At 35.9% G+C, this 12857-nt stretch overlaps 1 protein-coding gene across 3 annotated transcripts in view; it reads left to right on the forward strand.

Moving 5' to 3' along the window:
- Positions 1-12857, forward strand: part of PARG (poly(ADP-ribose) glycohydrolase) — a 113239-nt gene that overhangs the window by 75730 nt on the left and 24652 nt on the right. For all 3 annotated transcript variants that reach the window (XM_060286412.1, XM_030844064.2, XM_060286413.1), the window contains exon 13: positions 4803-4950. In XM_060286412.1, the coding sequence (XP_060142395.1) occupies positions 4803-4950 (148 nt within the window). The remainder of the gene's footprint in view (positions 1-4802; positions 4951-12857) is intronic.

Consider the following 12857-nt stretch of genomic DNA (forward strand, 5'->3'; position numbering starts at 1 on the left):
ACGAAATGTTAGTGTTTTGTGTTCTTATTTAGAAGAGCATTGTAATCCTAATTTTCTTTGGAAGAAGCTTGTACACCCTCCTGTTTATACTGAGACTAGCTGATTTTTTTCTTAGATCATTATTAAATGCTTATATAGGGTCAGAAGTTAAAGCAGTTGCCTGATAATGGACTATTTGTGTAATTAACTTAATTTTTATTATAAAATGACCAGACTGATTTGCATTTGGCTACTTATTATATGCTCTAAGTGCCTACATTTGTTTTAGAATGGCCTTTTATTTAGACATATTTGTATTTAAAATTTTCAAAGAGGCAAACCATGTTTTGTTTTAAGTCACCTCCCAGTGATTAAAATTATAGACAAAAATAATTTGGATAACTGAATTAATATTTGTCCTGTACTTAATTTTTTAATATTTATATTTAATAAGTCCTTTTTCTTCTATTTAAAACAATAATTTTGAAATAAGACTAAAGTTTGTTTCGAATGACTATCACTTTTTCCCCCACATTTCCATCTTGGCAAGGTTCTTTCCTACAGTAACATCTTGGATTAACTGAGGGAAGCTTAATACACATGAAATAAACAAAGCTACTGGTGGTTAGCACCGCAGGAATGCTGACCTTTCATTACAGTACGATTCAGCAAGGAGTTATTCAACAACATTCAAGGTTGAGATTCTCCCCACTTCCCTGGAATGTATTATAGATGAAATGTGAAACCTCAGTAGATTAAAAGAATACCATAAAGGCTTCTATTTATTTTCTCCCTACCCATGCCATGTGTCCCCAGGAGATCAGGGAATATTGTATTGCAGTGCTCCAAATCTCCTTGTGTAGCATATAAATTACATTATGCTGAGTGGCAACAACAACAAAACCTCTCCAAGGAGTGTTATCATTTCTCTCTTTTCATCAAGTTATAATTCAGAACTGAGTAAGCTGAACAGGTAGCTTTAAAGTAAAGTGAGTTAGAAAATGGCTAAAAATAAGGAAGCACTCATATGCTTGTTTTCATGTACTGGAACAGATTTCTTACCTGCAATAGAGAGCCTTTTATTAAGAACTTTTTTAAGTAGTAGAAACTGATTTTCTAAAAGACCCCTGCTTTCAGAGGCATATTGAATTTAGTGTATTTGTTTCTGTGCATACCTTTTAAGTAATAAATGTTGGCCTTTTATTCAAAGAATGAACAGTAGTATGCACATTGAATGTATTTCATTTATCATTTCCAAGTAGTACATAGATTGGATAGAGCTTATCTTTTAAATTTAGTTATGTATCTTGTTCCGGTAACAATTAAGTTTAGCTGATCTCAGGCCTTTGTTTCTCATTTGTATTCCGAATACCATGATACTTAGCCAGTCTTTCAGTTTTCAAGAGCTGTCCATTTTATTTCCTTGCTGGGTCTCACTTCTTTCCCCACTGACCTATTTGAGGCCCTAGTTGTGCTTGTCTAAACTATTCAGTATTTACCTAGCCAGCCTTTCTGCTTTTACTTTTCCAGTTCATTCTTTAAACTTTAGTCTGAATTATCTTCCTAAAACACAGATATATTTGTTACTTTTCTTCTTAGAATCTTTCCCAGAATCCTAATAATTAAGTAAAAATTTCTTGGACCCCAGACCAGCTCATTACCAACTTTAACTCTCCACATACTGTACACTGCAGACAGGCATGAGGAATCTGCTTACCACTCTCCTCATACAGCTCTTTACATTGGTTTTTTCCTGTGTCCTTTTGCAGCTATTCCCTCAGCCTGATTGTCAGCAAAATCTCAATTGAATATGCCACATCCTTTTGTAACGCTCCTGTATCCTCCCCATGCGCCAATTTTAGTTAATTGTATTATCTGAGAAGTATCAAATACATCCTAATAGGTTCTTTAATAATCATCTTATCATTCTACTTATGTGCCTCACTCCCATCTAGACTGTAAATGCTATGAAACCAGGAACCACATCTTATTCATCTGTGTATTCCATGGTTCACAGCATAATAGTTCATCAATACTTGTTTAATTGAACAATTTAAGCTATAAATCACCCAATGTATAAAGACTTAATATGTAGTAGGTAACTATTTCTAATCAGTGGACTAGTTTAACCAAAATTATTTTTCTATATAAGTTAAAGTTTTAGTGTTGATTTATTATGCCAGAATATAAACCCAAATGATTCACTTTGGTAACTCATTTCAAGAACTTGTCCAGTCATATTTTTCAGTATTTTCTAAGTTCTTCTGTAGTGAAAGAAGACTACTTTATCTTCTATTAATTTCTCTCTTTTCACATATAGTATTTTTACGTGTCAAAAGATTCATATTCTTGTTTTACTCTTTTGTAAAACAGGCTTCACATTACTATTTCTTATAATTGCTTTAGAGATCACAAACAAGTTTTACAAAATCTCATACTTGACAATAGTATGAAAGTATATGTGAAATAATAGGAAATATATATATTAGTCTCTACAACCTGTTCTTGGCACAGAGCTCCTAAAACCCTTGTAATCTCCTGAGTGGTAAGAGCAGTAGGAGCATCTTTTGTTCTAATATTTGGTCTTTGACCCCAATTCCTGACTCAGAGCTCCTAAACCCCTTGGAATTTCCTGAGTAATAGACATGTCTTTTGTTCTAATGATGCAGCTCTTGGTGGGCTCCTGGGTAGCTTCAGGATGGGGATGGTCACCAGAAAGACTAAGCCATGATTAGAAGTTTGGAACTTTCTGCCCCACCTCCCATCCTCTGGGAAAGGGGGAGAGGGACTGGAGACTGAGTTAATGATCGGTCATGAGAATGTGATGAAGCTTCCATAAAAATTTCAGAAGTACAGGATTTGGAGAGCTTTGGGGTTGGTGAACATGCAGAGGTGCTGGGAGATGACTTGCTTGGAAAGGGCGTGGAAGGTCTGTGCCCCTTCCCACATACCTTGCCCTGTGTGTCTCTACATCTGGCTGTTCATCTGTATCCTTTATTACATCCTTTTTAATAAATCAGTAAATGTAAGTAAGTGTTACCCTGAATTCTGTGAGCTGGTCTAGCAAATCATCAAGCCCCGGGTGGGGTCATGGGAACCCCAATTTATAGCTGGTCAACTAGAAGTACAGGTGACAACCTGGGACTTGAGATTGTCATCTGAACTGGGGCAGTCTTGTAGGACTGAATCCTTAGCCTGTGGGATTTTTCACTAACCTCCAGGTAGACAGTGTCAGAACTGAACTGGATTGTAGGACACCTAGCCGGTATTGCAGAATTGCTTGATGTGTGGAAAATCCACACATCTGGTGTCAGAAGTGTCGAGAGTGTGGCAGTAGTGTGAGAGTAAAGAAGAGACACAGGATTGTGTTTTTCCTAAATAGTATAGAAGCCTCTCTTACGTTACTTACTAAATTCTGGTAGGGGGCGGGAGGGGTTGTGTATGACTGTATGTGTACACAAGTTGTGTGTATGTGTGTAATCTAACTCCCCAAATAGAAAAATCTAAGACAAAGTCAGAAACTATTTCTTACATATTGCCCCATAGAGCCTAGCATACCGTTGGACACATTGGAGTGCATAGTAAGTTTAAGACAAACAAATAATTCTGGCAAGTTGAGTTTGCTGTCTCTTGAGGATTGTGTAACTCACCTTTATCAATAGGAGCTTGGGGATGCCATCATAGTACTCCATAGAAAACTTACATATAGTTTTAAACTAAATTGGAAATATTAATTTATTGAATCTTTATTGTTAAACTAGATTTTTTTTGTCTTCATTTTTCTTCCCCTTAGGTGTATTTTTCTTAAAAAGTTTGTAATGTTTTTGCAGTTTGGGGTTTGCAGTTGAATTTAGAAGGAAGAAATTTTCATCCTTTTATTCTTTCACAAAAGAAAAAAGTTACCGAAAAGGTTAAATCCTAAACTTTTCAAACCTTTAAGGACAAGTGTTTGATTTCCATATTATATAAGAAAGGTACAGGCTATATAGTTTGGAGATACTATGTGTTCATTTCCAGACCATTGCAAAAAAGTGAGTCACATGAATTTTTTTGGTTTCCCAGTGCATATAAAAGTTACGTTTATACTATACTGTAGTCTTTTAAGTGTCCAATAGCATTATGTCTAAGAAAATGTACATGCCTTAATTAAAAAGTACTTTATTGCTAAAAAAAATGCCAACCATCATCTGAGCCTTCAGGTCATAATTTTTTTTGCTGGTGGAGGGTTTGAAATATCGCCAAGAATTACCAAAATATGACACAGAGACACAAAGTGAGAAAATGCTATTGGAAAAATGGCACCAATAGCCTTGCTAGATGCAGGGTTGCCATTAACATTCAATTTGTAAAAAATGCAATATCTGTGAAGTGCAGTAAAGCAAAGTGCAGTAAAATGAGGTATGCCTGTATAATTATATTAAAGTCATATGAAGTACATAAATGGAAATTGAGTAGAGAGTGGTGGAGAAATGATCTTGAAACCTTTCCAGATAAAAACCTCCCTTGATTTGTGGCCCTTGGAGCACAGGAAAGGTTTATAAACAAGAGTCCATATAATTACATTGAGGCTTTTGCCTAAAAGCTCTATTTTCCATGTTCCTTCTAACATTTTGGAATCCAAAGAAATATTCAGAGATGTTAACTGCAGTGAGGTGGAAAGGGTGCAGTCAACCACAATCTGTTCTCCCCGGGAAGATTACTAATTTGGGGATTGATTTATGTGGGAAAGGAAAGGAAGATCAGAGCTTAGAGGGAGTGTACTTCTTTATCATATATGTAGGTATTTTAAATTGTCATTTAACATGCCACATTTTCCCAAATAGGTGGATTTTGCAAACCGTTTTGTTGGAGGTGGTGTAACCAGTGCAGGACTTGTACAAGAAGAAATCCGCTTTTTAATCAACCCTGAGTTGATTGTTTCACGGCTCTTCACTGAGGTGCTGGATCACAATGAATGTCTTATCATCACAGGTTAGTTTTGAGAAGTCTGGACAATGGGGTAGTGTTCCCCATCTGTGATGATCTATCATGAAGACGAGAGGCCACTCAGATAGTAGCTTTTCTCTACCGTGGGCATTAGTCCTAATATTTTAATTCATTAATTTATACTTGTTCTTATTAAATTGTTACAGTTTCATTTTCATAATCTTGAGTAAGACATTTTATCCCCACATTTTCTTTCTTGGTATCTTTATCTGAGGAACAAGGGTAAAAATGATTAAACTACTCTCCAGTTTGAAATTTTATGATATGGTGTCCTTAAAAAGAAGATAGTGATATGTCTTTGAGCATGTATCCTATTATTATTCTTCCATTATATTTCCAAAGTGATTTGTTGTACTTCAGTATGAACACACTATGTAAGTATAAAAAACAGTTACAGTGTTTGGAGAGAGTCAGTACAACAGTGAGCTTTATAGAAGGGAAATAAATCAGTAGCCTTATGTTTATTCTAATTTCTAATCCTAAGAGAAAAAGTGTGATTATCATAGTGCCTCTCTTTGATTTAAGTTATTATGGGTGAAGGAGAGAAGGAAACATAGTCAAATTTATACTTTAGGCCTATTAATGAAGATTTACATTTTTTTCCTTTAAGTTTCTTTAGATTACAATATCACTATGTCACAGTATTTTCTTGTGTATAAGCTACCCAAAAAAATTGATGATTAACTCATAACTCTTAAGAAACTCTTAATCAGCCACTGTAGGGAAGTTAAGCCTTTTATTCAGGTACCTAAAAGAACATATACCCCCCCCCAAAAAAAAAAACAAAAAACATTCCCATATAAAAGCCGTAATCAGCCATCAATTGCTGATGTTTTTCTTTCTGCAAAGGAGGATTTCTTATTTCCTCTTTGAATCTATTGCCACTTTGAGATTAGTATAGGAGACTAACAGGCTAAGTGTAGGAGAATTTGGTTGATAGTTATTTTCAAAGATTACAGTGGGATGAAAACCATCCTCTGTTAGTTTTATCAAATGTATAACTCAACTGATTTATGTCCAAAGAGGTACATGACAGAATTAAGACTGAGACCACACATCTCAGATACATTTGTAGGCAACCTTCAGGAGAGCATCTAAATTTTGTCCCTTATGTTTTGCTTTCAGGATTCCCTCTTTGTCTTTCAACTGTTTATGATGTGTATAGGTGTGGATCTCTTTAACTTTATCCTGTTTGGGTTCATTGAATGTCTTGAATGTTTAGATACATTTGGTAAATTTTTGGCCATTATTTCTTCAAGTATTCTTTCTGTCCCTTTCTCTTCTCTCCTTCTGAGACTCCTGTTATGCATGTGTTGGTACATTTGGTGATGTCCATTGGTCTCTGAAGCTCTGTTCATTTTTCTTCATTCTTTTTGTTTCTCAGACTGGATAATTTCTACTGACCTGTTGTCAGGTTCACTGATTCTTCTGTCTGCTCTAATCTGCTTTTTAATCCCCTCAGTGAAATTTTTATTCCAGTTATTATGCTTTTCAACTATAGAATTTCTATTTGATTCTTTTTAAAAATAATTTTTATCTCTATTGAGATTCTCTATTTGTGAGGCATTATTCTCATATTTTCATTTAGTTCTTTGGACATAATTTCCTTTAGTTTTTTTTAATGGATGTAAAACAGCTGACTTAAAGTTTCTGTTTAGTAAGTCCAACATCTGGGTTCCTCAGGGTGGGTCATCTAATGAATACTTTCTTTCTCTGAGTATGGACCCTACTTTCTCATTTCTTTGCATGTCTCAATTTTTTTGTTGAAAACTGGACATTTTAAATGGGGCAACTCTTGAAATCAGATTTTCTCCTTTTCCCAGAGTATGTTTTTGTTGATGTTTGTTTAGTGACTTTCCTAATCTAGTTCTGTGAAGACTATTCTTTTTCATGTGTAGCCACTAAAGTCTCTGCTTGGTTAGATTAGTAGTTACCTAATGATTGGACAGAGATTTTCTTAAATGCCTAGAGCCAGTAAGTCAGTCTTTGCCAAAGGGCTCTGTGTATATGTTGGGGCTTACCTTCAACACTCCACCAGGCAGTTGACACTTCCTTCCTGCTTACACAGAGCCTCAAGATCAGAGTGAGGGGAGAGGTTAGGACCTTCTCAGGTCTTTCTTGAGCCTGTGTACAGCTATGGGCATGTGTGTAGACGTCTAGATTCCCGAGGATACTTTTCAAAGTCCAGTAAGTACTTCTCATTCCTTAGCTTTTCCTCTGAAGCTTTTTGGTTAGCCTGTTTACCCCAACTGTAATCTAATGCCTCAGGCAGCTACACTGTTAAACAATTGACTATAATTGTTTTCAACAAACACCCCTGGGAATTAGGCTTTTCACCCTGGACAAAGTCCAAGTCTGGTCAAATAAAGACAGCCTTGTGAGTGAGGTCTTCCAGGGAACTACCAGACAGGTCAGATGATTACAGTTCTCTGAGAATGGGGCTTTGAAGGAGCTTCAACCCTTCTCTGCCCCCTCCGGTGACAACCAGGCTGCTTTGATTACAGGCTGTTGGTTTCTAAGGCTACTACGGAGCTTGGGAAAGTGGAATAGGAACAGGGCAAGTTAAAACACCATACAACTCACTGTGTTTACCAATATTCAGCCAATTTTTCTTTAATAAACACTCCTCAGACTGCTGCAAGCCTTTGGTTAATTCCCACAGTTCAGAAAAAGATGATTCTTACAAGTTTTGCCAGTGTTCTTATTATTTTTATGGAGGAAACAGTTCTCTGAGATTTTTACTCCATTGTTTTTGTTGATGTGTCCATAACTTTTATAAGTGCTTGTGGATAAAAGGGCTTTCAAGGAGTTATTCCACATCTTTTAGATAACCCTATATTATTTCTTATAATATCCTTTTGATTCTTCTGTTTTGATGAGATAAGACAAAAAGTAAAAATTGTTGTTTGAGTTTATGTAGGAAGTTAAGAACTTCAGCAAAGGAATTTCTTCTTTGATAGAACTGCAGCTATTTGAAGTTAATAACCTGAAGTATTTCATCCAGAATTCTGAGGTTGTAATCCAAACTGTACTGAAATAGAAAGATAAAAAACCCTTTTATTCTCAGCATTGTCTCAACTCACATATTGGTTGTCTATCTGCATTTGTTGTTTATTATGTATGCAGATAAGAAGGGTGTAGTTAGAAGTTGTTAGGGGAGAAAAGAGTGTAAGGAATTATAGAACAAAAAAATTAAACTGTCATAAATCCATTGTTGGGCAAATGAATACTTTGAATATTGATCTCAGACTGTTTTAGAGAGCACTGAAGTTCTGGAATGTGACCATCTCCAGCATTTGGGTGTATCAAATAATACTTTAAAAGAGTTTTAATTTTTAGCAGTTAAGCTAGATTTGAATTGAAGACTGAGAACAAAATATACCATCAATTTTTTTTTTTTTTTTTTTTTTGGTACGCGGGCCTCTCACTGCTGTGGCCTCTCCCGTTGCGTAGCACAGGCTGCGGACGTGCAGGCTCAGCGGCCATGGCTCACGGGCCCAGCCGCTCCGCGGCATGTGGGATCTTCCCGGACCGGAGCACGAACCCGTGTCCCCTGCATCGGCAGGCGGACTCTCAACCACTGCGCCACCAGGGAAGCCCTCCCATCAATTTTTTAGGATGAATTTACATTCTTGAAATAAAAAAGTTGGTAGAATGCAGGGCATTTTAACTCAAAGCTAATTTGTTTCATTTGCTTCACTTCTGTTGTACTAGGGAAGTAGTCCCTTGTCATCTCCCATTAATGTTTCTGTAAATAAAGGATGTAATTTCCTTGGGAATAGTAAAAGGAAAACATTAGACTTCTTTTCTTTTTTAAGGATAGTTTGTCCCCAATCTAAAAAAGCATCATCACTCTGGAGTTATATCTGGTCTCTAACTTACCTGCAGCCATTGTAAAATAGATGGAAAATTGCAGATCCATGACTCACCTTCACACCTGTAATTACCTCAGGCTAAGGACACCCGGGGTGACTTTAACTCAGCATTTTTTCCCCATATCCACTTAACTCTATTATAGTGCCTCCTAATTAATATCTGTGATGTGATGTTCCCTTAATGGAAATGGCCATTTCATCATCTATTTGATGTTGGATTTCTGCCATCTCCCTTCTTAGGAGACTCTTAACTATGCACTGCAGTCTATCTGCCTGATCAATTCCATTCCTTCAATGATTCAACCAGGCTCAGTGAGCTAATGGCTGTGACTGTGCTGCCTGAATCTGTAGAAGAGTTTGAGAAATTGGAAATAAATTAAATTTATCATCATTGTGGGGCATCTGGTTGGTATCAGACTTTTAAATGAATATGAAACAGGTCATGCAAACAGGCAAATACTTTTATCCAAACAGTGTTATCCCTCTACTTGCTGTGATCCTCCCTGGAGCAGGCATGAGTTAAAACCTTTCAGTAAGTATAGATTGAGGAAAAGAATTAAAACTCCAATCTTCCCCTTTTTTCCCCTCTCTTGTGTTCCTTCACAACGTCCAGTAAAAGCTTCAATACTAAAAGGTGTTACTGTGCTGCTGGGAGATTATTTTGTTGTTTCTGTGTGGTGAGAACATAAAGCAGATGCCTAGACATGAAACTTACTGAGCAGAATGTTGACACATTTAATATAAAACCTGCCCTCTAGTGAATCAAAGTGTCCCAAACACCACAGGTCCTTAAATCTTTCGTGAGTGTCAGCAGAACTGATAGAAAAGACAAAAGCAGACACCATTGCTTGTAGTACTGGTACCTTCCATAGAGTTAACAACACTAGAGGAGCCCATCACTACAAAAACAGCCCAGTGCTTACTAAATGACACCAGCTCATTGGGAAAGATCCAAATAAAGTTGGAGTTTGGCTTTTCTTAATTTTTATTAATCATGGGAATGAAAGGCCAGAGTGTTTTTTTCTGCTGCATAATCACCACTGTTTTAATGATGCTAATAAAAGTGGGGTAGATGGTTGTTTTTTTTTTTTTTTACATCTTTATTGGAGTATAATTGCTTTACAATGGTGTGTTAGTTTCTGCTTTATAACAAAGTAAATCAGTTATACATATACATGTATCCCCATATCTCTTCCCTCTTGCATCTCCCTGCCTCCCACCCTCCCTATCCCACCCCTCTAGGTGGTAACAAGGAGCTGAGCTGATCTCCCTGTGCTATGCGGCTGCTTCCCACTAGCTATCTATTTTACGTTTGGTAGTGTATATATGTCCATGCCACTCTCTCACTTTGTCACAGCTTACCCTTCCCCCTCCCCATATCCTCAAGTCCATCCTGTAGTAGGTCTGTGTCTTTATTCCTGTCTTACCCCTAGGTTCTTTGTATAAATCTTCTTTCTAATGGCATAACCCATTAGTAAGTAGAATTTCTTTAATCTCCAAATATTTTTTGCTGTGTTCATCATAAACTTTCATTACTAGTAAAAGAAAATAAGAATTTTTCTTACTACTATAAAGTCTAAGAACTCATACATAAGGTTGTAATGAGCTCTTGAAAAGATTTAAATGGGTTCCTTAAAAGTTTTTAACTTAGGTGAAGGTTTGTCTTTGAGTATGAAGTCTTAAGGCTATATCCCTAGAGAGAGCTATCACAAAGGTCTTTGTCTTCTCTTTTTTGCTGTTACCACTGTTCACCTTTTGCATTTTTAGAAAAGTTTATCAGTAAATTTAAATTTAAAGCGAGCTAAGGGCATTTGTTTTTCAGAACAAACAACATAATTTTGAAAGATGTTTACTTAGAAAACTCAGGATTTAATTTTAGAGCAAAAGCATCTGTATGTGCATTTTTGATTTCCCAAACCTGAAGGAAATAAACCTAACCTTGTTTCTGTTAGGAAAGAAGACAAAAACCATCCTAATTTGAAATAGAAGTTGATCATTGATATTTTATATTTTTCAACCACTTTGCAAAAGACAGAAGAGGTGGTTATTTTCATAATTAAGAGATCAGAGTAGGCGTTATTATTGTTATTATTATTAATAATAATAATAAACAGGGAAAATGAGGCTTGTCCACCACAGGGCAAAAAGCAAAAGAACAGGACTATTCCCGGCTGTCTTTATTCCCAGTCAGGCCAGTAGACCACGTGTCTTTTAAACCCCACATAAATAGAGTCATATATCTTTGGTTTCTCTACTCCCTTACAAAGTTAAGTCTGATGACACCAATACCAACCTGTGTATGGTATTGAAGGATTTTAAACTCGTCTTATTTGGTTTTCCAAGCTATTCTATGGGATAAGCAATATAAGAATTATTGACAAGCCTAATTTTTAGACATTGAGATGAAGTCCAGTGAGATTTGGTTACTTTAGGATTCACTTTGGGTTCCTCGTGACTCTTAATCTCAGTGTGGTGCTCTTTTTGCCATGCCACACTGTCTTTGTAAATGAATTTTTTAATATGTCAATTATATAATACTTAGTCCAGATTAAGTATTTCTGGACTCCTTATTTTAACCTCAGTGTTCTTCCTGTTTCGGTCCTTAATTATGTTTATGCAGCAAGTACTTACTCAACTGCTTCTATATTTTTGCATTACAAGATGCTGATGTAGGCACACATGTTAATAATACATAATCCCTGCCCTTGAGAAGCTGTCAGTCTAGTGAAGGAGTCAGATTATTGAGGTATAATTGACATACAACAAACCATATATATTTAAAGTGTGCAGTTAGGTAAGTTTTGACATATGGCTATGCTCCTGAAGCCATCTTTTTGCCTATGTTTTAATTGGGTTGTTTGTTTTTTTATTCTTGAGTTTGGAAGTGCTTTATATATTTTAGGTAAGTCTTTTATCAGACATATGAAGTATGTCTTTTCATTATCTTAACAATGACTTGAAAAACAGAACTTTCTAATTTTGAAGTCCAATTTATTAATTTGGGTTTTTGTTTTTTTTTGGTTCTTTCTGGTTTGATTACTGTAGCTTTATAATAATTCTTGAAATCAGGCAGCGTGAGTCCTCTAACTTTGTTCTTCTTCAGAGTTGTTTGTTGAATTTTAGAATGAGTTTGTCAATATCTACAAAAAAGGTTGCTGAATTTTAATTAAGATTGTTCTGAATCTATAGATCAATTTGGGAAGATGACTTTTAAAAAAATTTTATTGAAGTATAGTTGATTTACAATGTTGTATTTCTTCTGTACGGCAAAGTGACTCAATTACACACACACACACACACACACACACACACATACACATATTTTCATATTCTTTTCCATTATAGTTTGTCAGAGGATAGTGAATATAGTTCCCTGTGCTATACAATAGGACCTTGTTGTTTATCCATCCTACATATAATAGTTTGCCTCTGCTAATCCCAAACTCCCATTCCTTCCCTCTCCTACCCTCCCTTCCCCTTGACAACTACAGTCTGTTCTCCATAGAGTCTGTTTCTGTTTTGTAGTCTGTAGTTTTGTAGATTTGTGTCATACTGTAGATTCCACATATACGTGATATCATATGGTATTTGTCTTTCTCTGACTTACTTCACTTAGTATGATAATCTCTAGGTCCATCCATGTTGCTGCAAATGGCATTTTATCATTCTTTTTGATGGCTGAGTATATATATATATATATATATATAGTATATATATATGTATTATATATATATGGACTATATATACATACCACATCTTCTTTATCCATTCATCTGTCAATGGACATTTTGGTTGTTTTCATGTCTTGGCTATTGTAAATAGTGCTGCTATGAACATAGGGGTGCATACATCGTTTTGAATTATAGTTTTGTCTGGGTATATGCCCAGGAATGGGATTGCTAGATCATCTGGCAACTCTATTTTTATTTTTTTGAGGAACTTCCATATTGTTCTCCATAGTGGCTGCACCAATTTACATTCCCACCAACAGTGTTAGAGGGTTCCCTTTTTTCCACA

The sequence above is a fragment of the Globicephala melas genome, chromosome 16 (genome assembly GCF_963455315.2).
Source record: "Globicephala melas chromosome 16, mGloMel1.2, whole genome shotgun sequence".
Lineage (NCBI taxonomy): Eukaryota > Metazoa > Chordata > Mammalia > Artiodactyla > Delphinidae > Globicephala > Globicephala melas.